General features: G+C 41.6%; 1 protein-coding gene across 3 annotated transcripts in view; it reads right to left on the bottom strand.

Moving 5' to 3' along the window:
* Positions 1-25,658, bottom strand: part of arhgap24 (Rho GTPase activating protein 24) — a 453,346-nt gene that overhangs the window by 343,110 nt on the left and 84,578 nt on the right. For all 3 annotated transcript variants that reach the window (XM_043696029.2, XM_087985819.1, XM_087985826.1), the window contains exon 2: positions 2,011-2,210. In XM_043696029.2, coding sequence (XP_043551964.1) covers positions 2,011-2,190 — 180 coding nt within the window. In that variant the 5' untranslated portion in view covers positions 2,191-2,210. The remainder of the gene's footprint in view (positions 1-2,010; positions 2,211-25,658) is intronic.

Raw genomic sequence — 25,658 nt, 5'->3', positions numbered from 1 at the left:
TGGTGCATTTCTGGTCTCCTTCTTATTGGAAGGATGTTGTGAAACTTGAAATGGTTCAGAAAAGATTTACAAGGATGATTCCAGGGTTGGAGGATTTGAGATATAGGGAGAGGCTGAACAGGGGCTGTTTTTCCTGGAGGGTAAATAGACAAGCTCTTTTTCCCTGGAGTGGGGGTGTCCAGAAATAGAAGGCATTTGTTTAAGGTGAGAGGGGAAAGATACAAAAGGGACCTAAGGGGCAACTTTTTCACATAGAGTGTGGTGCGTGTGTTGAATGAACTGCCAGAGGAAGTGGTTGGACTGGTACAATTGCAGGATTTAAAAGACTAGGTAAAGCCGGATGGGTAAATGAATAGGAAGGGTTTAGAGAGATATGGGCCAACTGCTGGAAAATGGGACTAGATTAGGTGAAGATATCTGGTCGGCATGGATGAGTTGGACTGAAGGGTAAGGTTCTGTGCTGTACATCTCTATGACTCTATGGTTATGACACATTCCTCAGTCTAGAAGAGATTAAGGAAGAATTTTATTTAAAACTAGATATTAGAATGTCTGAGACATGTTTCAAATTCCCAGCTGCAATGCCGTGAAGAGTATGATTGTTTAGCATAGACAAACTACTATAGTGATCATTATACTGTTATTTGTTCTATTAGTTATCATAAACACTATAATTAGCAATGTAAAACAGTATTGAAATATTATCTATTATTAACGTCCTCCACCTCCCTTTATCCCATCAGCCCCCCTTCCCCCACTTCCACTCCACTCTAACCTTTGTGTCATCTCCACCTCTCTCCCCTCCCTCTGCCCTCTTTCACACCCCACTCTCACATCCAACGCTTGCCTCAGGCCCCCACCTCTAACACCCCCTCCACTCAGGTTAAACAAGCCGGAATATGCTGGAGGCTCATTCTACTCTGATCCAACATGGAACCTCTGGCCGTGGTGAGTTATCAGGGAAATAATTTCAGGGAGTCTGTGGGGTGGAGAGTGGGGGGCATGAAGAGTCATTGGAGGTGAGAGGACTGAGAATTGTTGGTGGAGGAGGGTGGTTAGTTAAAGGGTGATCCAGTCCCAGTCTGGCTGAGTGCTGGGCTTCTGCAAGGAGACAAGCCACTGGAGACCAGTGGGATAGAGGACAGGAAGGATGATGAGATGATAGATCAATACCATCAAGATTTTAATTCCGTGCATAGTTTGTCATCAGGATTTGTTCCAGATTACAACAATCGATTTCAAATGATGCACTGATCATTTCAGAACACCAACGATCACTGAATCAAAGTCAAAGCTTTCTGGTATAGTAGCTCCTGTATTTATTTAGTAAGCTACTGACAGCCACTTTTTCCAGCCTTGCTATTTCCCAGGGATTCTTCCCTAATCTTTAAATGGTGTTGTTTTAGAATTTCATTTCTTATTCCTGTTGATGGATTTCCAGCTCTGGAAGCATAGAGCTTGCAAAATCACTGAATGCATGTGCTATCCACTAACAAAATAGCAAGTATTCAGCTGCAAGAGGGTCTCACCAATAATGCTACACTTCAGTAAAAAATAATAGATACTTTTAGCCAACGTGCGATTGTTTTCCCATTGGTTTTCCTTCTGTTGTTACCGTAATTGTTTTAATAATAAAATTGGCAACCTGAAAGCCTCAGAAATGTCACTCTGACAAACTGGAATTATGACATGCAGTACAGCAAATTTATATTTTATTTGGACAGATCTTCTCTTTTATTTCGAAAGCTCAAAATCATTGGTAGTGAGGCCACACAACTCTCTTTCAAAAATCACAGCAAACTTTAAACAAAAATGCAAAGGAGAAGCAAGTCTAATACTTTAGGGCACACCAATAAACAATTAACATAAAAATATATGACAGTACCTTGTAATCCTGTGTGAGATAATAGCTGAAATAACCACATCTTAATCACTTCAAGTAGGGCACTACTACATTTTACACTAAATTGACCTGATACCTGATATTTACTTTGGAAACGGCCTACTTACCAGTGGCCTGTTTTCTTCTTCATCCTTATAATAATGGAGCTGGTCCCCCTTCAGCACAAACCACCGTGTGTGCCAAGTCTTGACAAAGCCGCCTTGCTTTCTCAGCCATCCACACTTAATGACGTTCTGTCTGGCTCGGCCAGCCTGGGTGCTGTCCAAGGAGCTACTGTGCTCATCCATTATAAGACTAATAGATTTCCCTGGCAAAGAGAAACAGCAACCAATTAGGAGAAGAGATATAAACATCTAGCATCTTGGAATATAAAACTAGATTTCAAATTTTAGGACCATATCCATAAGTCCTGCTGCAAACCAAACTCCCTCCTCACAAACTGCCTAGATCAGAGCAAACGCCTGCCTGAAAGCTTAAACAGGTTGCTCCTGCCAAGGATAACAAATGATCAAAGAGTTGCAGGAGAAGAATCCATTCCATGCTACATGATGGATGTCAATAACACAAAATCAATACAGAGTTATTTTCCCCTCTTTTGCACCCATGTCATTCATTCGCCCAAACATAAAACATTCACTCACCAGTTCTTCCATCAATGTTCCTGTCACATACTTCAAATATCTCAAAAAGTACCTTCATATCTATGAACATTAAAGTATGTGGCATCCACTAACTGACTCGAGAAAACTGAACATATTCTGTAGCCACAAAACGTCTCACCAGGGATTGCTACTGTATGCACTGCAATTGAGGATTGCATGGAGAAAAATGTGCGCATACTCATTGCAAACATATACATTGTTTATCACACTTACCTTTTCTGTTCCTGATTATGTTATGAACAACTTGGTTCTCATCGAAAGTAAATGTGGAACTGTCCAGAGTGATTTTTCTGTGCTTCCCCAATTCAAATGCAAAGCACAAATGCAGCATTCCCAGCCTCTGGCCACATTATTTATTTGTTTGCTCCAGTTCAGTTTATGGTCAATGGTAATCCCTGAATGTTGTAAGTGGTGATTCAACAAAGGCAAAGTCATTAGGTAACAGAGGGAAATGATTAGATCCTACTTTATTGGAGATTGTCATTGCCTGGCACCTGTGAGGCAATAATGTCAATTGCCAGTTATCAACCAAAGCCTGGATGATACCCAGGTCTTGCTCCATATGGATATGGACTGCTTTAGTATGAGAACTTATGAATGGCACTGAACAATCTGCAACCATCAATGAACATTCCCATTTCTGGAGCTGAATTTTACAGAGAGCCCCTCTGCCAGCATTTTGAAGACAGGGCTCTTATAAAATGCAGTGCATAGTCTTTCACGTCCACCCTACCTCCCATTTTACACTAGGTAGGAAGGCATCAGGCAGCCAATCTGCCCTAGATGCAGTTGAGTCCTAAAATGATCAATTAGTGACCACTGGAGCACACTATTCTGCCTCTGTCTCCATTTTACTGACAGCAGTCAAATAAATAATGTGGCCAGAGACTGGGAATGCTGCAATGAGTCACTCACTTCCTGATTCCTCAAAGCCTGTCCATCATCTGCAATTTGCAAATCAGGAGTGTGATAGAATACTCCCCACTTGCTTGGATGAGTGCAGTTCCAACAACAGGGCGGCACGGTGGCACAGTGGTTAGCACTGCTGCCTCGCAGCGCCAGAGACCCGGGTTCAATTCCCGCCTCAGGCGACTGACTGTGTGGAGTTTGCACATTCTCCCCGTGTCTGCGTGGGTTTCCTCCGGGTGCTCCGGTTTCCTCCCACAGTCCAAAGATGTGCAGGTCAGGTGAATTGGCCATGCTAAATTGTCCGTAGTGTTAGGTAAGGGGTAAATGTAGGGGTATGGGTGGTTTGCGCTTCGGCGGGTCGGTGTGGACTTGTTGGGCCGAAGGGCCTGTTTCCACACTGTAAAGTAATCTAATCTAATCTAACACTCAAAAGGCTCAATACCATCCAGGCCAAAGCAGCCCACCTGATTAGCACCCCTGCCTGGGGATGGGACAAGGGGAGAGGAGACTCTTTTGGGGAGCCCCTGTGTCCACAGGAGGCAGCCATTCCTCACAACATGATTATTCCTTATCATGACCCCTCTGAAAAATGGAATTCCCACTTCTCCCCTTGTCTCCTTCACTGGAGTCAGCCAACAGCTCCAGCCAATATCCTCAATTTATTTTGAAGTCCAGCTGTATGGCTTTCATGTTCAGGCAGTGCCTGGGGTTCCAGCAAAGGCCATCACTCAAACCTGGCACTGCTATGGTTATGCAGACACTGAAAAAACAGATTGGTTAGGAGCTCTCGAAGGCAGGCTATGTTCCCCAGACAAGATTGAAAAATCGCATGCTTAGGTAATTAAATTTGCTTCTAGTGACCAAGGGCTGCTGGGGGCTAGGTTTGTCACCTGTAGGATAGCGACTGCTTTTTATGTTTGGAGGGATGGAGGAGGGTGTGGAATGCAGGGATATGGTGCTCTAAAATACAACCCCTGCTCTTATGATGAAGGCAATCATGGATGAAGCAATTAAAGGTCGATAAGACCAGGAACTCGTCCTCAGAAACTCCTGCAGCAAAGTTCTAGGGCTGAGATAATTCATCTTGAATAACCCCAATCGTCTTTCTTTGTGCTGCATATGCCTTTGACCAGGGAAGACCAATACCTGACTTCCACTGAATTCAATTTTACTGGGGCTTCTTGAAGTTACGCTCAGTCAAATACTGCCTTGAGGTCAATAGCAGTCACTCTCATCTCACCTTAAAATCAATTCTGTTGTCGCAGCCTGGACTGAAGCTATAGTGAGATCTAGAGCCAAGAGATTGGGGCTGAACCTAAACTGTGCATCAATTATTCAAATTTTACTAAATAATGTCATGACACGATCAATGACACCATTGCTCAAGTTTGAAAGTAATTTGATGGAATGGTAATGGCTAAATTGGATTTGGCCTGCTTTTTGTGGATAGTACATATGTAGTCCTATGCTAAAACTTCACCCAAGTGGGCATCATATTTGTAGGTATGCCTAGTACTGCTCTTATCGTGCTACACACACACACACTCACACTCACACACACTTCATTGAGCCAGAACAGTTATCCTGGTGAGATTGTAATGGTAGAATGAGTTATATGTAAATTTTTAAAAGAATATTCATTTGAATAATAAAAATAAAAATTGAAAGACATTAGTGAAGCAGATGAATTTTTATAACAAGCTGTTAGTTTTATGGTCATCATTACTGAGACGAGCAGTTTTGACTTTGAAGCAAAGTGGACGGCAAAGTGTAACCACTCATCAGCTACAGATTGTCAATGTGAATCTTTTCCCCTTTTTTAAAAGTGGTTTTTCCCTTAGCCTTTCAACTTCCCTTTCCTACCTCTTTTAACTTACAATGACTTCACCCTCCCCTCTTACAGTCCCTCTCTTTCTCACGTTCTTCATTTCAAGGGACCATCTGCATATGTTAAAATTAAGGTTCTGGATTAATATTCCAGTAACATTACCATTCGGCTGCTGCTCTCAGAGCTGTTAATGTCAGAGATTTATGCCACATGTAATGCTAATCACTTTACAATGCAGGATGTTAGAAGTGGGTGGCACGGTGGCACAGTGGTTAGCACTGCTGCCTCACAGCGCCGGAGACCCGGGTTCAATTCCCGCCTCAGGCGACTGACTGTGTGGAGTTTGCACGTTCTCCCCGTGTCTGCGTGGGTTTCCTCCGGGTGCTCCGGTTTCCTCCCACAATCCAAAGATGTGCAGGTCAGGTGAATTGGCCATGCTAAATTGCCTGTAGTGTTAGGTTAGGGGTATGGGTGGGTTGCGCTTCGGCGGGTCGGTGTGGACTTGTTGGGCCGAAGGGCCTGTTTCCACACTGTAATGTAATGTAATCTAATCTAATCTAATCTAAGTAGGGTTATCATAGTTTACTGTACAAGTGAGGAATCTTTGACATTTCTCACATCAGTTTCCATTAATTAATCTTCTAAAAATCAAAACATGTATGCGCAAAAGCTTAATCAAAATCAGAAATTGCTGCAAACACTCAGCAGGTCAGGCAGCATTTGTGGAGAGAATGCAGGGTTAATGCTTCTGGTCTAGTGACCCTCCTGGAGGATCCAAAATGTTAGCTCTGCTTTCTCTCCACAGATGCTGCCTGACCTGCTGAGTTTTTCCAGCAATTTCTGATTTTGTTTCCAACATCCGAAGTTTGTTGGGGTTTTTTTAACCGAAGAAAGCCTTGCAGATTTCTCTCAAAATGCTGCTCTGCCCACTTTCGCTGCCCTTCATCCACATCCGTGGGCAGCACGGTGGCACAGTGGGCAGCACAGTGGCACAAGTGGGCAGCACAGTGGCACATTGGTTAGCACTGCTGCCTCACAGCGCCAGACACCCAGGTTCAATTCCCGCCTCAGGGGACTGACTGTGTGGAGTTTGCACATTCTCCCTGTGTCTGCGTGGGTTTCCTCCGGGTGCTCCGGTTTTCTCACACAATCCAAAGACGTGCAGGTTAGATGAATTGGTCATGCTAAATTGCCCGTAGTGTTAGGTGAAGGGGTAAATGTAGGGGAATGGGTCTGGGTGGGTTGCACTTCGGCGGGTCGGTGTGGACTTGTTGGGCCGAAGGGCCTGTTTCCACACTGTAAGTAATCTGATCTAATCTAATCAATTTGTATCCCTCCAACTGAAACATTGGGGCAGTCAATCTGCACCTTCCTTCCTCATCATTGGTCAAAAGGAATGTACTTTCTTTGGGTTCAAATTTAGGCTCCAAAGCTGGAATATGACACTGTTCTTGTGTGCTTCTCCTCAGACAGACAAATAATCAAAATTCAGCAATTGAAGGTTGACATTAAAAATTCCATCCTTGAGGTAGCACTTGGGTTCCTAGACAACAATCCTGCACTTTCGAACACTTCTGTCCTGATCCTATCCTTCTCTATTTCTGTTTAACAAACGTATAAACAATATTTCAAATAATTCAAATGCCTGAGAGACCACAATCTTTTTCCTAACGTGTTACAACAAAATAAAGTAAAACTGGTTGTTTTTGTTCTGATTTTCTTGACACTCACCCATCATGTTACTTTATACGAAGTTTAATGTTATCATTGAATTTAGTCCACACAGAAATATTGTGCTCCTCTCCCTCAAACACCACCAAGTTTTAAAGAGATGGACAATACATTAATATTGAAAACTCTTGTCTGGTGTTCGTTCAAGGCAGCTAAAGTTTCACAAATAAATGAAGACTGACATTGTTAAAGGCCAAAGTGACAATTCATCGTCAATGTCACATTAACCCAATTGTCATTTCCCATCTGCCAAAGGATATGGTGGGATATTAGCAGTGAATTTGAAATATTGTCAATATTTTGTGCTCTTCCAAATTCTTATTTGCAGAACATGGAAGAGCACAAAATGGTGCATTATTTCCAAGTATAATAACATGCGGAATGATCTTTGACATAACAGGTAGAAATTGCGTTCTGCCCATTTTTTAGATGTAAAACGGATACAAAGTATATCAAATTAAACAGTTGGACAGCCTGTGCTCTCAACTAGGAATTAGGGATCTTGAAAACATTACTGAGGGCTTCATGCCAGTTGAAGGATCGCTCTTCAAAACTCGGCAGCAGTGACGAGGGGCAGAGGTCATGCCTGCATCAGCCAGGGTTCTTCAGTGCAAAACAAATTTGTTTTAAAAAAAATAAGTCTTCCCCTTGAAGACAGAAAAGCAAGAGAGCTGCTCCAACTTCCTCTATCCAAACGCTCACAGCCAGAGAGGCTGGATGTGCCAGTCATAGAGTCATAGAGATGCACAGCATGGAAACAGACCCTTCGGTCCAACCTGTCAATGCCGACCAGATATCCCAACCAATGTTTGCAGTTGGCTGAAATACTCGTACAGGCTGAACCAACCTCCATGTAGCTCACCACAGTCAAATCCCTGGGATCAAGTTGGTTATGTAACCCCGAGTCCTGACTCAAAATAGCCCAGGCCATATTTTACACCAATTTATATCAAAATTTATAAAACATGCGTGAAGAACATCTGTGTGATCAAGTCCTCCTTTTAAAACATCACAAACACCAACACCAAAGGCATTTCTAAAATAAATCATACATAGGCTAATTGCTTGAGGCATGTATTTATCTTTGTTAGAGGCAAAAAAAAACTGCAGGTGCTGGAATCCAGGGTAGAACAGGAATCATTCCTGAACAACGGTTATACCCAAAATGTTGACTTCTCCTCCTCCTCCTGATGCTGCCTGGCTTGCTGTGTTCTCCCAGCCTCCTGCCTGTATTTATCTTCACCAATCACAGAAAACAATCACATGTCACAGTCTGTTTTGCACACTAACTCATTTTATATTCCTTTGAACTACAACTAATTTATACCCTAATGTGACAGACTTACCAACACTACTGCAATTTTCCAGTTGAAATTGCAGAATCCCAATAAGTCCACACTGACCCTCCAAAGAGCGTACCATCCAGACCCATCTCCCTGTAACCCTACACTTCTCTATGGCAGGCACACCTGACCTACACACCCCTGAACACTATGGGTAATTTAACATGGCCAATTCACCTAACCTGCACATCTTTGGATGGTGGGAGGAAACCCTTGCAGACACAGGGAGAACATACAAATTACACACGGACAGCTGCCCCAGGCTGGAATTGAACCCAGGTCCCTGGCACTGTGAGGCAGCAGTGCTAGCCAGTCAGCCACCTTGCCACCCCACAACCCACACTTGCCTTGTGTCTTATCTATCTAGAACTACAGATGTATGATCAAAATAGTCAGGTTTTTTCCCTTGTCAGCGTATTTTTGCACATATGACACTAAGACACATCTGTCACATTCTCTTACTTTCCTTTTCTGCTGGTTCTCATAATTTACTTCGGCACAATCAGCAAAGCTAGAGTTTTTAAATTAATTGCATTTGGATCGCACCTTATCACATCTCAAGGGAATGCCCTAAATAGCTTCACATAAATAAAGATGCCACCTTCTGTTTTCTAAAACTATATCATGTTCAGCTTGCAATTATCTCATTCTGTCCCTTTGTAATAGAATCTAAATGTTCCCCTCACTGATGGATTCTATAATTAAAAATGTTATCCTGTATTATTCAAATCGGTGTTATAAACTATATTTGTCATTATAAACGATACTGAATTTGTAAGTAAAATTAATGTTTTTGCAATATAGAAACAGAGGTTGGGGGAAGTCACCACTCTCCCTGACAATGCAGGTGTTAAATGCCTGCCTCCCCCATAGGTGTCTGTCAGTCCCATTCCAATAGAGTTCACTGCCCCAGTGACCATGGATGCTAAAGGGTCAGCATTAAAGGGATAGGCCAATGCGCCCGCAGTACTTTGAGGAATCATAACCCTTTTAAAAACTCAGTCTCCTTATTCTAGCATTTGGAAAATGCACGCCCCTCCACTTACAGAAGACAGAGAGTGGTGGTTGATGGGAGATGTTCATCCTGGAGCTCAGTTACCAGTGGTGTGCTACAACGATCTGTTTTAGGGCCACTGCTGTTTGTCATTTTTATAAATGATCTGGATATCAGCACAAAAGGATGGGTTAGTCAATTTACGGATGGCAGAGCTGTGGATTGTGCTGAAGGATGTTGTGGGTTACAGAGGGACATAGATGGGAGTTAGATACAGAAGTGCAGAAGTGGAAAATGGAGTTTAATGCAGAAAAGTTTGAGGTAGTTCACTTCGAAAGAATTAACAGGAATGCAGAGCACTGGGCTAATGGTAAAATTCTTGGCAGTGTGGATGAACAGAGAGATCTCTGTATCCTGGTGCATAAATTCTTGAAAGTTGCGACCCAAGTTGATGGAGTTGTTAATGTACTGGCATTTATTCGTAAGGGATTAAGTTTCGGAGCCATGACGCCATGCTGCAGCTGTACAAGACACTGGTAAGGATGCAACTGGAGTATTGCGTGCAGTTCTGGTCACCGCATTATAGGAAGGATGTGGCACCTTTGGAAAGGGTTCAGAGGAGATTAACTAGGATGTTGCCTGGTTTTGGAAGTAAGGTCTTACAAGTAAAGGCTGAGGGAACTGAGGCTGTTTTCGTTCATGAGAAGAAGGTTGAGAAGCGACTTAATCGAGACGTATAAGATAATCAGAGGGTTAGTTAGGGTGGAAAGTGGGAGCCTTTTTCCTCGGATGGTGAAGACTAACATGATGGGACATAGCTTTAAGTTGAGGGGTGATATATTTAGAATAGATATTAGGGGTAGTTTCTTCACTCAGAGAGTAGTAGGGGCATGGAACGGGCTGCCTACGAGACCCGCCGACGTTAAGTGCATTTAAATGGGCATTAGACATACATGTGGACAATAATGGAACGGTGTAAGTTAGATGGGCATCAGATTATTTTCGCAGGTCAGCGCAACATGGAGGCCGAAGGGCCTGTGCTGTGCCGTAATGTTCTATGTTCTGTATTGGATCTAAAACATTACAATAGAAATAACATCAACACATCCCATTGTTCTCCCATTCGCAGACAACATCAAAAGTGACATGCCTCTTTTTGTTAACTCTTGGAACCAGGGAAGCTCAGGCACTTACAGGATTGAAAGAAGATATTTAGCCCATTGTGTCTGTGCTGATTCTTTTGTGTAAACATTTAAAATGAACCCTGCAAGCTCTGCTCTTTCCTCATCTCCTCCATTTCAAATCTTTATTGGTTTTCCCTTAAAAGTCTCACAATTGTTCCCTTGCTACTCCTTATGGCAAAGCATTGCTTGCTCATACGAACGTTACCACTTTAGAAAATAGTCATTTTCCTCTATAAAATGTGGATTTTGTGGTAATGCTCTGAGATCATCATCACAATATTGATCTGGCAGAGTAGATCACTCAGTTTTTCCGTAGCCCATCCAATTTTATTTCATCTAAATTAATGAAAGCACAATCAGGTCAGTTGTACAATAGGTGATGTACTCCATAAGACTACTGTCCAGGGACTGAAGATGAATATTTATTTCCAGACGAGAGATGAGTCGCTTCTCATAATAATGCTTCATCATCTGATAACATTTTGGTGGATGTGCAATCTACCTTTCCATCATATGCCCCTCTCAGACAACCCAAAGTATTGGTACCTTTTTACGTCTTTATTGATCTGCACCTGCAATGGACTGTGCATCTGAACCTAAACATCTCTCTCTACCTCTACATCTTTCAATATTTTTTCACTAGTTGTTCATCTTTTTTATTATCATCACTCCAAAAACACAGACCATGACATGTTAGCCCGATTCCCTCTTTCACTGCTTGCAGCTTCTCCAGTACTTTCCTGATAATTCAGCAATATTGGATCAGTTGCCCATTATGTAGCCCTCGACATTTTCATTTCCATTGACTGATCTGGGATTTTGGACTGGACTTTAAACAAGACAGAGTTCACTGCATATCCTTTGAAAAGTGAGCACTGGGACCCATTCTGAGGGTACCCAAATCTCTCACAACTGTTTTGATTGTGTCAGCATTACAGACTAACATCTGTAATAGCCAACATTTTTTTTAAAAAGTATGAATCCTGAGAGACAGGATGTACATGTATTTGGAAAGGCAAGGACTGATTAGGGATAGTCAACATGGCTCTGTGCATGAGTATTTTGAAGAAGTAACAAAGAAGATTGATGAGGGCAGAGCGGTAGATGTGACCTATATGGACTTCAGTAAGGCATTCGACAAGGTTCCCATGGGAGACTGGTTAGCAAGGTTAGATATCACGGAATACAGGAAGAACTAGCTATTTGGATACAGAATTGGCTCAAAGGTAGAAGACAGAGGGTGGTGGTGGAGGGTTGTTTTTCAGACTGGAGGCCTGTGACCAGTGGAGTGCCACAAGGATCGGTGCTGGGTCCACTACTTTTTATCATTTATAAAAATGATTTGGATGTGAGCATAAGAGGTATAGTTAGTAAGTTTGCAGATGACACTAAAATTGGAGGTGTGGTGGACAGCAAAGAAGCTTACCTCTGATTACAACAGGATCTTGATCAGATGGGCCAATGGGCTGAGAAGTGGCAGATGGAGTTTAATTTAGATAAATGTGAGGTGCTGCATTTTGGGAAAGCAAATCTTAGCAGGACTTATACACTTAATGGCAAGGTCCTAAGTTTACTAAACAAAGAGACCTTGGAGTGCAGATTCATAGCTCCTTCAAAGTGGAGTCACAGATAGGTAGGAGAGTGAAGAAGGCGTTTGGTATGCTTTCCTTTATTGGTCAGAGTATTAAATACAGGAGTTGGGAGGTCATGTTGTGGCTGTACAGGACATTGGTCAGGCCACTGTTGGAATATTGCGTGCAATTCTGGTCTCCTCCCTTTCGGAAAGATGTTGTGAAACTTGAAAGAGTTCAGAAAAGATTTACAAGATGTTGCCAGGGTTGGAAGATTTGAGCTATAGGGAGAGGCTGAACAGGCTGGGGCTGTTTTCCCTGGTGCATTGGAGGCTGAGGGGTGACCTTATAGAGATTTACAAAATTATGAAGGACATGGATAGGATAAATGGATAAAGTCTTTTCCTTGGAGTGGGGGAGTCCAGAACTAGAGGGCATAGGTTTAGGGTGACAGGGGAAAGATATAAAAGAGACCTAAGGGGCAACTTTTTTGTGCAGAGGATGGTACGTGTATGGAATGAGCTGCCAGAGGAAGTGGTGGAGGCTGGTATAATTGCAACATTTAAAAGGCATTTGGATGGGTATATGAATAGACAGAGTTTGGAGGGATATGGGCCGGGTGCTGGCAGGCGGGACTAGATTGGGTTGGGATATCTGGTCGGCATGGACAGGTCGGACTGAAGAGTATGTTTCCGCGCTATACATCTCTATGACTCTGTGATTGCATTTAACGATATCCAGCTAATCTATCATTGTGATCCTGACCGAGGTATTGGGCCGGGACTCTGGGAATAACTCCCCTGCTCTTGTTGAAGTAATGCTATGGGAAGTTTTACATCCATCTCAGGTCCCAACTCTGATAGTACAGTACACCCTCAGCACTGCATGAAGTGTCAGCCTGGGTTTTATGTGTTCTAGCCCTGGAACAAGGTCTGAAGGTACGATAATGTGGCTCAGAGGTGGCAGTGCAGCCAACTGGACCAAGTGGGACAACGATCAAGATAACCCGTGGCCTGATCCGAGCAGCGAGCTGAGATTAGAGCATTTCGGCAGCAAGAGGCAATCAGGATCCTGGGATGCCCTTATCACAGTACAAACAACTATTACACCCTTATAGATAATGAGCATTCCCGTCAGCTTTGAACAATATTGGAGAACACTGGTCAGATCGTTTCTGAAGGAGTGTTTGCCTCATTGTTCTTTGATATGAAGTGTCCAGGATTAGGATACTTGTCAAGTGCTGCACAGGTATACTGTGTCTTGACTTATTTATGGTTATTTCTGCACTCAGGGGATTAGTACTGGCCCAACCCTGCCAAGGAAGTAACAAGTATTCAGTAGGAACCTGTACTCCAATTCAAAATCTAGCCACTACTGAAGAAACTTGCTCCTGCAATAATTGCTTCGATAGCCTGTCTGTGGCAGTAATAGCTTTAAGGGTGCATGTTACAACTGTAATGCTTTTTAAGGGGTTATACAAATCCAGTAATGCCCCTGGGAATGTAACAACCCATCATGATGACTCAAGTTTAAAAATTGAATGAACTGTGGATTAGGTCAATCAGAAAAAAAGAACAGAAGTTGCTGAAAAAGCTCAACAGGTCTCGCAGAATCTGTGAAGCGAAAGCAGAATTAATGTTTCGGGTTCGTTGACCCTTCCTCAGAACTCTAGCTGATGACTCCAGTTTCCCTGCTTATCACTCTGAGATTTAATTTCCAATATGAGGCCTCCATGCATGCACTTCTTTACTTCTAGGGATTCTAGTTTCTGAGCAGGTTATAATTTGTGTAGTAAATGTAAAGTTGCCACAATCCTACCTGAACATGGGGCTACTCTCTCTTACAGAGCGATGGTTTAACCTGAGGATCAAACAAGGGGAGAAGTTGAAAAGTTAACCTCAGCCAGTGTGGGAATTGAACCCATGCTATTAGGGTCACTTTGTATTACAAACAGACCATGTAGCCAACTGAGCTAAGCCAACCCCCAAGGAGTTTAACAGTACAATGCAAAGAAAAACAAACAAAGAAAAACAGTGCAGCACAATATAAGCCCTTCAACCCACAAAGACTGCATCAACGCATGATACTTTTCTAAACTAAAAACCTTTTGCCTCTACACAGTCTGTATCCCTCTATTCTCTGCCTATTCATATATCAGTCAAGCTGCTCCTTAAACGTTGCGATGATCCACCTCTACCACTTCCTCTGGCAGCAGGTTACAGGCACTAATCACCCATTGTGTAAAAGGCATGCCTCTCACACCATTTAAACCCACCTCCTTTTCTATGTCCCCTAGTAATTGACTGGGGAAAAAAAGACTGACTATCCATTTGTCCATGCCTCTCATAATTTTGAAAACTTTCATCAGGTCACCCTTCATCCTTTGACATTCAAGTGAAAATAAACCAAGTTTGACTAATCTCTCTTCATAGCTAATACCCTTCAAACCAAGCAACATTTCAAGATCCTTTCCAAAGCCTAAACACCCTTCTGGTAATGTGGTGACCAGAATTAAATGCATTGTTCCAAAAGTGGCCTAACTGAAGTTCTATACAGCTGCAACATGACTTACCAATTTTTACATTCTAAGCCCCGACTGACAAAGGCAAATGTAAGCCTTCTTGACCACCGTATCCACTTGTGTTGCCACTTCCGGGGAACTGTGGACCTGTACACCAAGATCATTCCTTCAGGAAGCAGAAGGCCACAGACACTAATGTTCCACAAACTGAATAGAAACTGGTCAAGTTCAATCTTTCTGGGGCTAGCATAAAGTAGATTTAAATTTGGGAATACTAGACCAAGTTAACATTGAGGTCCCTGGTTTTGTTTCCCAAATCTCAGTACTCCACTTCACTGTGCAGATCAAGAGAAAACCAAAGGTTATTGCTAGAATTGAATATAAAATTACAAATGCACTGAGGCATTGATTTTTCCTGAGGCTTAATGGTGAAATAACTCTGTTTTACAACTTAATAATGAAGTTAAAATGCATCCAAAGCACTTGTCAGCAAAACTCCTTGCATGTTTAATGTTAGGAGAGGCGATGGTCTGGTGGTATTATTGTTGGACTGTTAACCCAGAGACCCAGGTAATGTTCTGGGACCTGGGTTTGAAGCCTGCCACGGCAAATGTTGGAAATTAGATTCAACTAATACCTGCAATTAAGAGTCTACTGATGACCATGAATCAACTGTTAGAAAGACCCATTTGGTTAGCTAATGTCTTTCAAGAAGGAAAATGCCATCCTTACCTGGTCTGGCCTACATTGTGACTCCAGACCAATAGCAATGTGATTGACTCTTAACTGCCATCTGGCACTTAGAGATGGGCAATAAATACTGGCCTAGCAAGTGATGCCCTTTTAAAAAATGTCAACTAAAGTGTCCTTTGCACATGTCATTGATCAGACTCTTAAGTGGTTCCTTCAAACATAATAGTGCCCAATCTTTGGTTTTTTCTCACAGTATTTGTTTGAATACAGCTGTGGTGTTAACTGGTAAATTGGGAATGTGCTTTAGTTTTTAGTCACCGCTGCCCAAGTACTCCATGTGATAACTGTCCCAACAGGCAAAAGCAGGTAATTGGGATGTACGGATCCAGTTAGTTAAGATGGGAGCTATCTTTTCAAAGGTTTATCAAGTTTTGATTCTTGTCAAAAGAATCTGGAAAGTAATAGCTGTCTTTGTGGCTTTCAGATCATTATGCGTTCACTCCAGTGAATTGGGTTTGAAGATAGTCCACACCACCAGTATACAAGTTACTTTTTCTTCAGTAATCAATTTGGAAACTCAACTTTAATCTTTACCACAGGGGAAGTTCAAACTCAAAATTAGAAGACCGAAAATACAAGGCTGTTAAACTTACAGATGTAATACTGATATGTGTTATATACATTAATGGTTTGAAAGGGTTAATGTAGGACACAGGATTATATTCCACCCAACGGTGTTGCAGGCACCTGGGTGAGATATGGCAGGACACCTTTGGATCCTGCAGGGTGAAGTATATCAACAAAATCTTCTAATAGTTTTATGACAATGTCTAACTTTCTCATAGAATTTGTTCCTGATTGCTATCATGTGGCAAACTGTATTCTGTATATAACGCAAGCCTCCTCTCGTTGTGCATCACTAGTGGTTTACCTCTGTCACTCAGTTCAGGGAGAAGGACGGTGGCAGCAAATCTGTCCACCACAGGCTGGAACTGGTTGTCATTGTGGCATACACAGCATGGCAGGAATGGTGGCAACATTGCTGGCTAGCTCAAGGTAACAACATTGGCAATTCCAGTGGATCCAAGAGACATATTGAGCATTTGGTGTTTTAAAGATTTGAGAACTTTAAGAGCTACTCAAATACGCAAATAGCAACTGGACAGTCAAACAGCTGGTAAGATTAACAAGAGACAAGTAGCAATGGATGACAAAAACTTTCACTTCAGACCTGGTAAGAGAAACCCAGAAGCTGATCAGACTTGGTGGTTACAGATTTTATTGGGAATCAAACATCTGTTAGACCAACCCCATTTAGAGGCTCAGTTAGAGAGTGAATAAATATCACAGCTCCACGAGTAACATTAAAAATCTCTGTTGTGTAAATCAAATGGCACAGAACAGGGTGAGAAGTCTAGAAGTTAAAAAGGTCTCACCATTCAAAACGAGCACTGCTACCATAGCATGAGGTACAGATACAATTGTGAAATCAAGGGCCATTAAAAAAACATTTAAACTGAGAATACAACATCAGTAACATTGGGAAACCAGAATTAAGGCAAAAAGGCAGTGAAAAACCCTAAACAGACCGAGACTAACTGCAAATGGTAAGATGACTATTGATGCTCCAGTAAGAGCAGGACATCCATATGTTAAACTACGGTTCACACAGGAAAACATTATTAAGGCCATAGGCACCATGTTTTATTTGGGAGAGATGTGGAATTAGACAGTTGTTATTGATGAAAGATTGGATACTGACCACTCCATGGGGAAACACTACTTTGACTACATTTTGTTTGGAAACCTCCATTTTGATTGGAAAATGCAGGGAAATCTCAAGAAGTAGAATAGGGATACAGCATTGCGAAAGCCCTTAAAACAACAAAAAAAAACAAAACAACATTGCTACATTGAAACTGTAAGAATTTATTGAGTAAAGAGATGAAAAGAATATTGATTTGTTGCAGAATTTGACAAAAAGTAAGAAGAACAAGTAATCATATTAAAGAGAAATGACAGGAGAAATAATACTACCTGGCTGATATAGTTTCAAAGATGGACCAAGCAGAATGCAGTATTGGACTGCATTCAAGAAAATAGCTCTTAAGGTACAGAATTGCTTCCAATTCTGGTCAGTAAATCACAACATGACAAGCAGGTACACTGGTATACTCAACTGGACCTAGAGCTAACAATGCTATATTTCATCAAAATATAAAAGAAGGCACAAATATATTTAAATATGTCCTATGTACTTTTGACAATATCAGAAAGATGTTGTGAAACTTGAAAGGGTTCAGAAAAGATTTACAAGGATGTTGCCAGGGTTGGAGGATTTGAGCTGTAGGGAGAGGCTGGGGCTGTTTTCCCTGGAGCGTAGGAGGCTGAAGGGTGACCTTATAGAGGTTTACAAAATTATGAGGGGCATGGATAGGGTAAATAGGCAAAGTCTTTTCCCTGGGGTTGGGGAGTCCAGAACTAAAGGGCATAGGTTCAGGATGAGGGGGAAAAGATATAGAAGAGGCCTAATGGGCAATGTTTTCACTCAGAGGGTGGTGCGCGTATGGAATGAGCTGCCAGAGGAAGTGGTGGAGGCTGGTACAATTGCAACATGTAAAAGGCATTTGGATGGGTATAGGAATAGGAAGGGTTTGGAGGGATATGGGCCAGGTGTTCGCAGGTGGGACTAGATTGGGTTGGGATATCTGGTTGGCATGGACAAGTTGGACCGAAGGGTCTGTTTCCGTGCTGTACATCTCTATGACTCTATGACCTTAATCTAAGAACAGATACAATACTTAAAAGAACAAGATTTAATAGATGAATTAGCATCAAGGAATCTATAGCTACATTAAATTAATGTTCACGACAGATTATTGGAAAACTATGACTATTTGAAATCAGAATTTATACAGAATTGTTGTTGGAATTACTGATGTGTGTTTGTCAGCTTTACTATAGTTCAAAGCTGTTCTGGCAGCAGAAAGCAGGAACAATCACAGAGCAATCCTGTGAGAAGTAGCACAGTATTATCACAGAGGAGCATCAGAAGTCATTCAGTTTCCAAATTTATGAAAACCTTAAAAATACAAATGATAAGCCAACACAGAAGAAATGGCACAGCAGACACAAGGAGTTGGAGTCAATGCTGTGGAACAAGAAAGACTCTTAGGCATTAGCAGTGCACAACTATTAAATGCTTGCATAAAAATGCAAACAGAAAGAGATTGGTAAGGACAAATTTAGGCCCCTTACAGTCAGAAACCAGAGAAAATGTAAAACCAGGAACAAACAAAATGGCAAAAAAAATTCTTCAGCTCAGCCTTTGCAAAGAGAGCAAAAATAACCTCTGTCAGAGAACTAAGGGTGTAGTGAGAAAGAAGAATTGAGGATAATCAATATTAGTGAGAAAGAAATCTATACGGTTAAAGGCTAACAAATCAAAAGTAGGGATGTCTGACTTCAGTTCTGTTAAGTTCTGTACACTTCTGATAATTGCATTAGTCTGAGAACAAATACAATTTGATGAGACCACACCTGAGGTATTGCCCTCCCTATGTAAGAAAGGATTTCCTTGCCAAGATGGAATACAGCTGAGATGGATGAGACTGATACTGGTTTGACAAGTGTCCCATGCGAGAGATGAGTTCAACTAGGCCCATTTTCTGCTGGAGTTTAGAAGAATAAGAGGGGTTCAGATTGAAGCATGTAAAATCCTAACAGGGCTGGACAAACTAGATGTAGAAAAGATGTTTTCTCTGGTTGGGAGTCTAGACCCAGGGACAGAGTCTCAAAGTACAAGATAAGCCATTTAGGACTGAGATGAGGAAAGAAATGTCTTCACTGAAAGAATAATGAAGCAGTGGAATTCGATACTATAGAAGGCTGTGCAGCCCGAGAAAGAGAGAATTTTATTTTAGATTTTAAAGGCCTCAGAGGTATGGAGAAAGAGAAGGAATATGGCCATTGCGATAGGAGATCAGGCATAATCATACTGTATGGTGCAGCAGGCTCAAGGGCCTTGTGCCTAGCTTTCATGTTTCTATTCATAAATAATGTTGTATCTATAAAATTTTTGTTCTCTTCCAGAAGATATGAGGTAGGACCAGTTACAGAGCAGCAAAAATAGGAATTCGCTTCTAATGCAAAGATGTGTGGAACCATCTATTTATTTTGGCAAGAAGCAATTTATGAAAATGGACATCTCACTATTTTTAGGCTTGATGCAGGGACAAATTTTGAGAAGATTTGTAGCACAGGTTGAGGTTCTGGATGTACGTTTGCTCATTGAGCTGGGAGGTTCATTTCCATATGTTTCATCACTCTACTAGGTAACATCTTCAGTGGGCCTCAGGCGAAACAGTGTACATGATTTCTGCTTTCTATTTATATGTTTGTGTTTCTTTGTGTTGGTGATGTTATTTTCTGTAGTGATGTCATTTCCTGTTCTTTTTCTCAGGCGGTCTAACTCGATGTGTTTGTTGATAGAGTTCCGATTTGAATGCCATACTTCTAGGAATTCCCGTGTGTGTCTCTGTTTGGCTTATCCTAAGATGGATGTGTTGTTCCAGTCGAAGTGGTGTCTTTCCTTATCTGTATGTAAGGATACTTGTAAGAGAGGGTCATGTCATTTTGTGGCTAGTTGGTGTGCATGTATCCTGGTGGCTAGTTTTCTGTCTGTTTGTCCAATATAGGGACAAATATTATGAATGCACTAAAGCAGCAACAGAGGTGATGTAGGGTGGCCCTCCTGCCAGTTGGCCAATTCAGGCCCTTAAGTGGGCAATTATTGTCCACTTCAGGCCCTCACCCCACCAACACTGGCATTTAACAAGGTGGTGGGAGAAGTTAACCAGCTGCCAGGTTTCTTGTGCATGCTCATGGTGGCCAGGGGTGCATCCTGAAAAAGTATACCGTGTTGACATTACAGCTATCAAGGTGTAACACCCTCCAGGTTGCCTTCCCCCGTGACCTCTCAGGTTGGGTGATGTGGCAGTGACAACCATGGTGCCCCACATAATTCAGCCTATATATTCTTCTCACTTTCTAGTTGGCACAGGGAATGGGTATATTGGTGATGATGGGCAGATTGGACATTCAATGAGTCCTAAGGGTGGGGGGAGGGGGATCAGCGTAGTGAAGGATCATGTTGTGATAGCTCCTGGAATAACGTTAGCAACTTGAGGTTGGAGTTGTGAAACATGGTTGTTGCTGACTGTAAAGAAGTTTTGTTTTATATCTAATCCCTGTACTTAGAGTGCTTGATGCTGACAATTGATGGCTAAAGCTAGAGAATTATCAATTTGCCTGCACTAACACTTTGGAGGAGTATTAGAAATAACAAATATTAAAACTAAATAAACCATATCTAAGTTCAGTATATCAGAAGAGCAGCAAATATTGATTGCTTTAAATCCCACCCTTTCATGAATGAATATCCATTGGATCTCCATAAATTAACTTTTACTCTTTCACTTGGAGCTTTGAATTACTGCATGAAGTAAACAACTAAAATCTTGACACTTTTTACTGTTTTCCTTTCTCTGCTATTTTTATAACTATGGTTTTTATCAGAAACAGTGTGATTATCACAACCATAGGCTCAAGTCATGTAGATTCAAACTGTAATAAAATATTACTATGAGGAAGTTTGACCGGATACCATGCATAATCTCCTCCAGAAAGAAAAATTGTCTTCACACTATAGTTAAAAGTCACTAATTCACTTGAATGGTGGCATCAAATAAAATAAAGTCCAGAAAACAAGGTTTGCGAAAGGAAATGTCATAGCCTTGAGTAATTCTTCTCAAAGCAAGTTAAATTACAATTATTTCACACAAACATTACACAAATAGAGGTCTGCAGGCATCCTTAGATAAATTCTGATGCATCAGTTCTTTCAATTGTAAAGGACATACTACTCTGTGTCGCCAGTCATCCAGGGTTATCTGAGCCTCTGGGATTGTAACGTCCAGACAGAGAGAATCTGAATAAGTAATCTTTGTGACACATCCTTTTTGTTTTGAAGGGCTACATATTTAACATTCAAAACAGCTAGCTTTTACCAAATCGTAGCTTCATTCTGAAAGGGATCATGTACAGCACCACAGGATAAATGCAATTCAACTGGTCCCAGAGTGCGCTGAAAGTAGGACACTGGGTTAGGTATGAATGGTAATAGAACAATAATTATCTGAGGTCATGAAGTGATGGAATTACTAACCCATTGTTTGATTATTGGTTATTAAACTATTTACTATTACAGAAGGAAAGGGAGAAATCCTGAATCAAGATAGGAACTTGAAGAAAAGAGCGGGTTTGTAGGCTGGTTGAACAAAAGAAGATACAAGATGGGAGCTGAAGTAGATTATTCAGCCCCTCAAGTATGCTCTGCTACTCAATAAAGATCATAATTTAAAATTCCACATTCGCATCTAACTCTAGTAAGTGTGGATCTCCTGTCTATCAGAATCTCTCCATCTCTGCTTTAAACATATCCAATCAGCATACTTTCACTGTCTTCTGAGGCTGAGTTCCAAAGTCCCACTACCCTATAAGACAAAATATTTCTCCTCATCTCTACCTGGAAAGCCTGGCCATGAATTTTAAATCACTGCCCTGTAGTATCAGACTCACTCACATGAGAGTACATCCATTCCTTTGCAAAATCTTTCAAGGGTCTTTTACACTTTAACCAAGACACTCCACACTCTTCTAAACTCCAGTGAATCTGAAGGAAAACCACATTAGGAAATTTTTGTTAAACAATGTTAAGGCTTTTTTACCATTTCAAACCAAAGACTTTGTTGGCGGTGGCTTGGGAAAGCCTCTCCCTCCTTTCATCAATTCAGAGAATCAAATAATGCTTCAATCGACTGATAAGAAGGGAACACAACCATTTGTATTTCCCTCTAATCCAAGACCAAAACTGAACTTTGTTGCAGATGTGGTCTATCAATAATATAAAATAAGATGCTAGTATATCTTTTAATACATAAATAAACCAAAACAGCATGTAAAATTCCAGGTGTGGTCTCATTAACTGCAGCAAGAATTCCTTGGCTCTGTCCTCAAGCTCATTGGTAATGAAGGTCAACATGCCATCCTGACGAAAGGCATACGCTCGAAACATCGATTCTCCTGCTCCTCGGATACTGCCAGACCTGCTGTGCTTTTCCAGCACCACACTCTCAACTCTGATCTCCAGCATCTGTAGTCCTCACTTTCTCTAACATACCGTTTGCCTTCCTGACTGCTTGCTGAACCTGTATGCTTACTTTTAGTGACTGATGTACAAGGACTCGAGGGCCATTCGTATATGAACACTTCCCAATCTACCACCATTTGACTAATGCTCTGCCATATTGTCTTCCTACTGAAGTGGATAACTTCACACTTATCTACATTTACTACATCAGCCATGCTTTTGCCCACTCACTTAACTTGTCAAGATTACCTTGAAGTATCTTTATTTCTTCTTTACAACTCACAATTCCATCTAGTTTTGTATCGTCAGCAAACTTGGAAATACCACATTTGATTCCCTTAGCCAAGGTGTTGGTATATATTGCAATTGAGGCAACAAATGGACACCAGGCTGGATGGATCAATAGCTACAAGATAATCAGCAGAGAGTGGCAGTGCTGTTAGGCACAATTGTTTCTGTAACAAAGAATGCTACATGTTCATGAGTGTTGGTGACACAAACGCTGGGTGCAGCGGTCAATGTTGTAAGTCAACATGTGACCTTGACAATCAAAGAGGTCATACCTAGCCAGGGAGAGAAGTGGCAGACAGTGTTACTGGATCAGAAAACCAGGGTGAAGTTTAATAGAATTTGCAATAATAAACCTCAATTAGTCAAAATCCGAAAAAGAACAGCTATAGAGGATTTGCAAGGGTGGTTTAAATGTATTAGCTGTCCTCTATATGAAACATGACTGTTCTTATCCACCCACTAACACTGGCTGGATTTCTTCAAGCTTAAAGCACAGTATTACAATGTTTGAGAAACAATTATTGAGTAAATAATGAAATTTACAATTTTTTAATAATGCCAAATTTAAAGTTATAATTAGAGGGCATTCTTGAAGCAAGATAATAGACACAAGTGGGGAGTAACTGGTCAAGATTAGACCTTGTGATATCAGCTCTTCCGCACCTTCCAGTTCCAGATCATAAACTATAATGTCACAGGTCAGTTGGAAGCAATGCATTTTTGAATGTTTGAATGCAATACAAGCTTTTTGTTTTTGTGTTCTACACTTGCCCTTGGAAAAACTGTTTCACTTCAATGACAGAGGCACACAGGGTGCTGTCATTCTGTCACACTTGGATTATACCTTAGAGACACAATGGATGCCAACTTCTGGGCCACACTAAGCAGTAGATTTGTATGTTTGTTTGATTCTGCAAATGTCACCTATTTGTTCTCCTGTCTATTCACAATATCGGCTAACACAAACAGACTGCACACAGATGCCTTTAATGTTGCACATTTCAAAATGCTCATAGTGCAAGTTACAGTGCTGCAGAAAGGATCTTTGCTTTCAGAAAGAACCAGGCAATGTGTTGCGCTCTGCAAAGCATGTTGAGGCAGTTCTCAGATTACTAAAACATAAATACATTGATCTGAATGAGTTGTGGTCATGGTTACATTTGTCCAGGAACAAAACACAATTGAGCAATGCAGCAAATGCTTCAATAATGTATAGGTATCATGTTTAAAGTATGGAGGTGCAGTGTTTCATCACTCAGATCCTGGACTTTTTGCTCTGCAATAGTTGGCAAAGAGGAGACTGTTTGCTTTGGATGATACATTGATGTGTGGAATAGTGCAGAATTGCCAGGATGAAAAAAAACAGGCTTCTACTGAGTGTCTCCCTCAATCAGTCAGCTGTGGCCAGGAAATCACTGTGTGACGGATCATCATATATTTAAACATATCCCTCTATGGCTCTGTTCATCTTGTTAATAGCCTGACTACAACAAAAGTGTTTGTTTTCGTTCTCCAGGAGTAATGTAATTACATGTAACAAACTAATTCAACTTCACTGTGGAAATAAGTGCCCTGATATATTATAGCAAGCTGTCAAACTAAAACTGTCTTAATAGCTTCGTCTTTGAATTTGCTTTAATTATTATATCACTGAAATTAGTTTGGAATAAAATCCAAACTATATACAGGCACCCTCATCACAACACAGATGAAGAGGTACTACATATTCAGAACTGATAACACAGCACAACAAACACAGCAGGATTCAAGGACAGTAACCATACGCCAGAGATTAGATTGAAACTGAGACAATAATCATGAGACAGAATTCTATGGTGTAGGAAAACTTCTTGTTTGAGACAGCATCATGATGCAATGGATTGCAGACTGGAATCTAATATTTCAGATTTACCACAGGAAGTTATGAAGTGTAGAGTATACTAAGCACAGCTTTCCTGGGAGCGAGACAATCGGCTTTTGCAAAATCCTGTCCTGCTTGGTGTGGAGCAGTTTCCATGAAGTTCAAATGATCAATAACTATTGAAAAATGGAGCAGGATTGTCTTAGCCCAGAGCGGCAGGGTGAAGGACGTAGCGGGCGCAGGTAGACCGGGAAAGGGGGGGGGGGGGCTTATGTCAGGCTGGATCCCATCACAGTCAGACTGCTGGGGGAGCTTTGCGGCAGTGAGATAGAACCTAGGTCGGTCATCCTGCTCCTCGGATGCTGCCTGACCTACTGTGCTTTTCCAGCACCATCATAATCTTGACAGCGAAGGCTTGATGCCCAGTGACAGGAACATTGATGGGGAAGGCCAGTCCTGAAGACACAAGCCGCTTGGAGGGTTCTACCTCCTTGGCTCCTCTGGTTTTAGTTTTGCTTTCACATTTTTTCTCTGAGGGTGCCTCCACATTGAGGCAGTGTCTTAACATTGGGGCTGCCTCAGCAGCAGCCAGCACTCCTGTTTTGTGTGAGGAGACATTCCTTCATGTGGTATCTCTCTGTTGACGATGCTACTTCTGTTACTTGTTGAAAAGAGTATTGGATTACCTTACGGAGCGGAAGCTTTACACGTGGGCAGTTGGCTTTGTGTACCCAGGCCTGATAATATATGGCAAGGGATGGACGAATTGAGGAAGCTCAGTCACACCAGCTAGCAGCGGGTCAAATTGACAGTTTGGCATAAAAAAAAAGACAAGGCAGAAGGCACTCCCTGGCCGTCAGTTCATTGGGACTGAAGTTCAGGGTTCACCGTCTGGATGGCAAGTTGCCAGTCCCAGTGGATGGAGAGGGGCAGAGGGAAAACAGCTCTTTGCCAGGC

This window comes from Chiloscyllium plagiosum, unplaced genomic scaffold, assembly GCF_037043375.1.
Source record: "Chiloscyllium plagiosum isolate Xiang-an unplaced genomic scaffold, Cpla_swu_hap1 HiC_scaffold_1, whole genome shotgun sequence".
In the NCBI taxonomy this organism is placed as follows: Eukaryota; Metazoa; Chordata; class Chondrichthyes; order Orectolobiformes; family Hemiscylliidae; genus Chiloscyllium; species Chiloscyllium plagiosum.
Note: the sequence above shows the minus strand (reverse complement) of the source record. Positions and strands in the feature narration are given on the sequence as shown.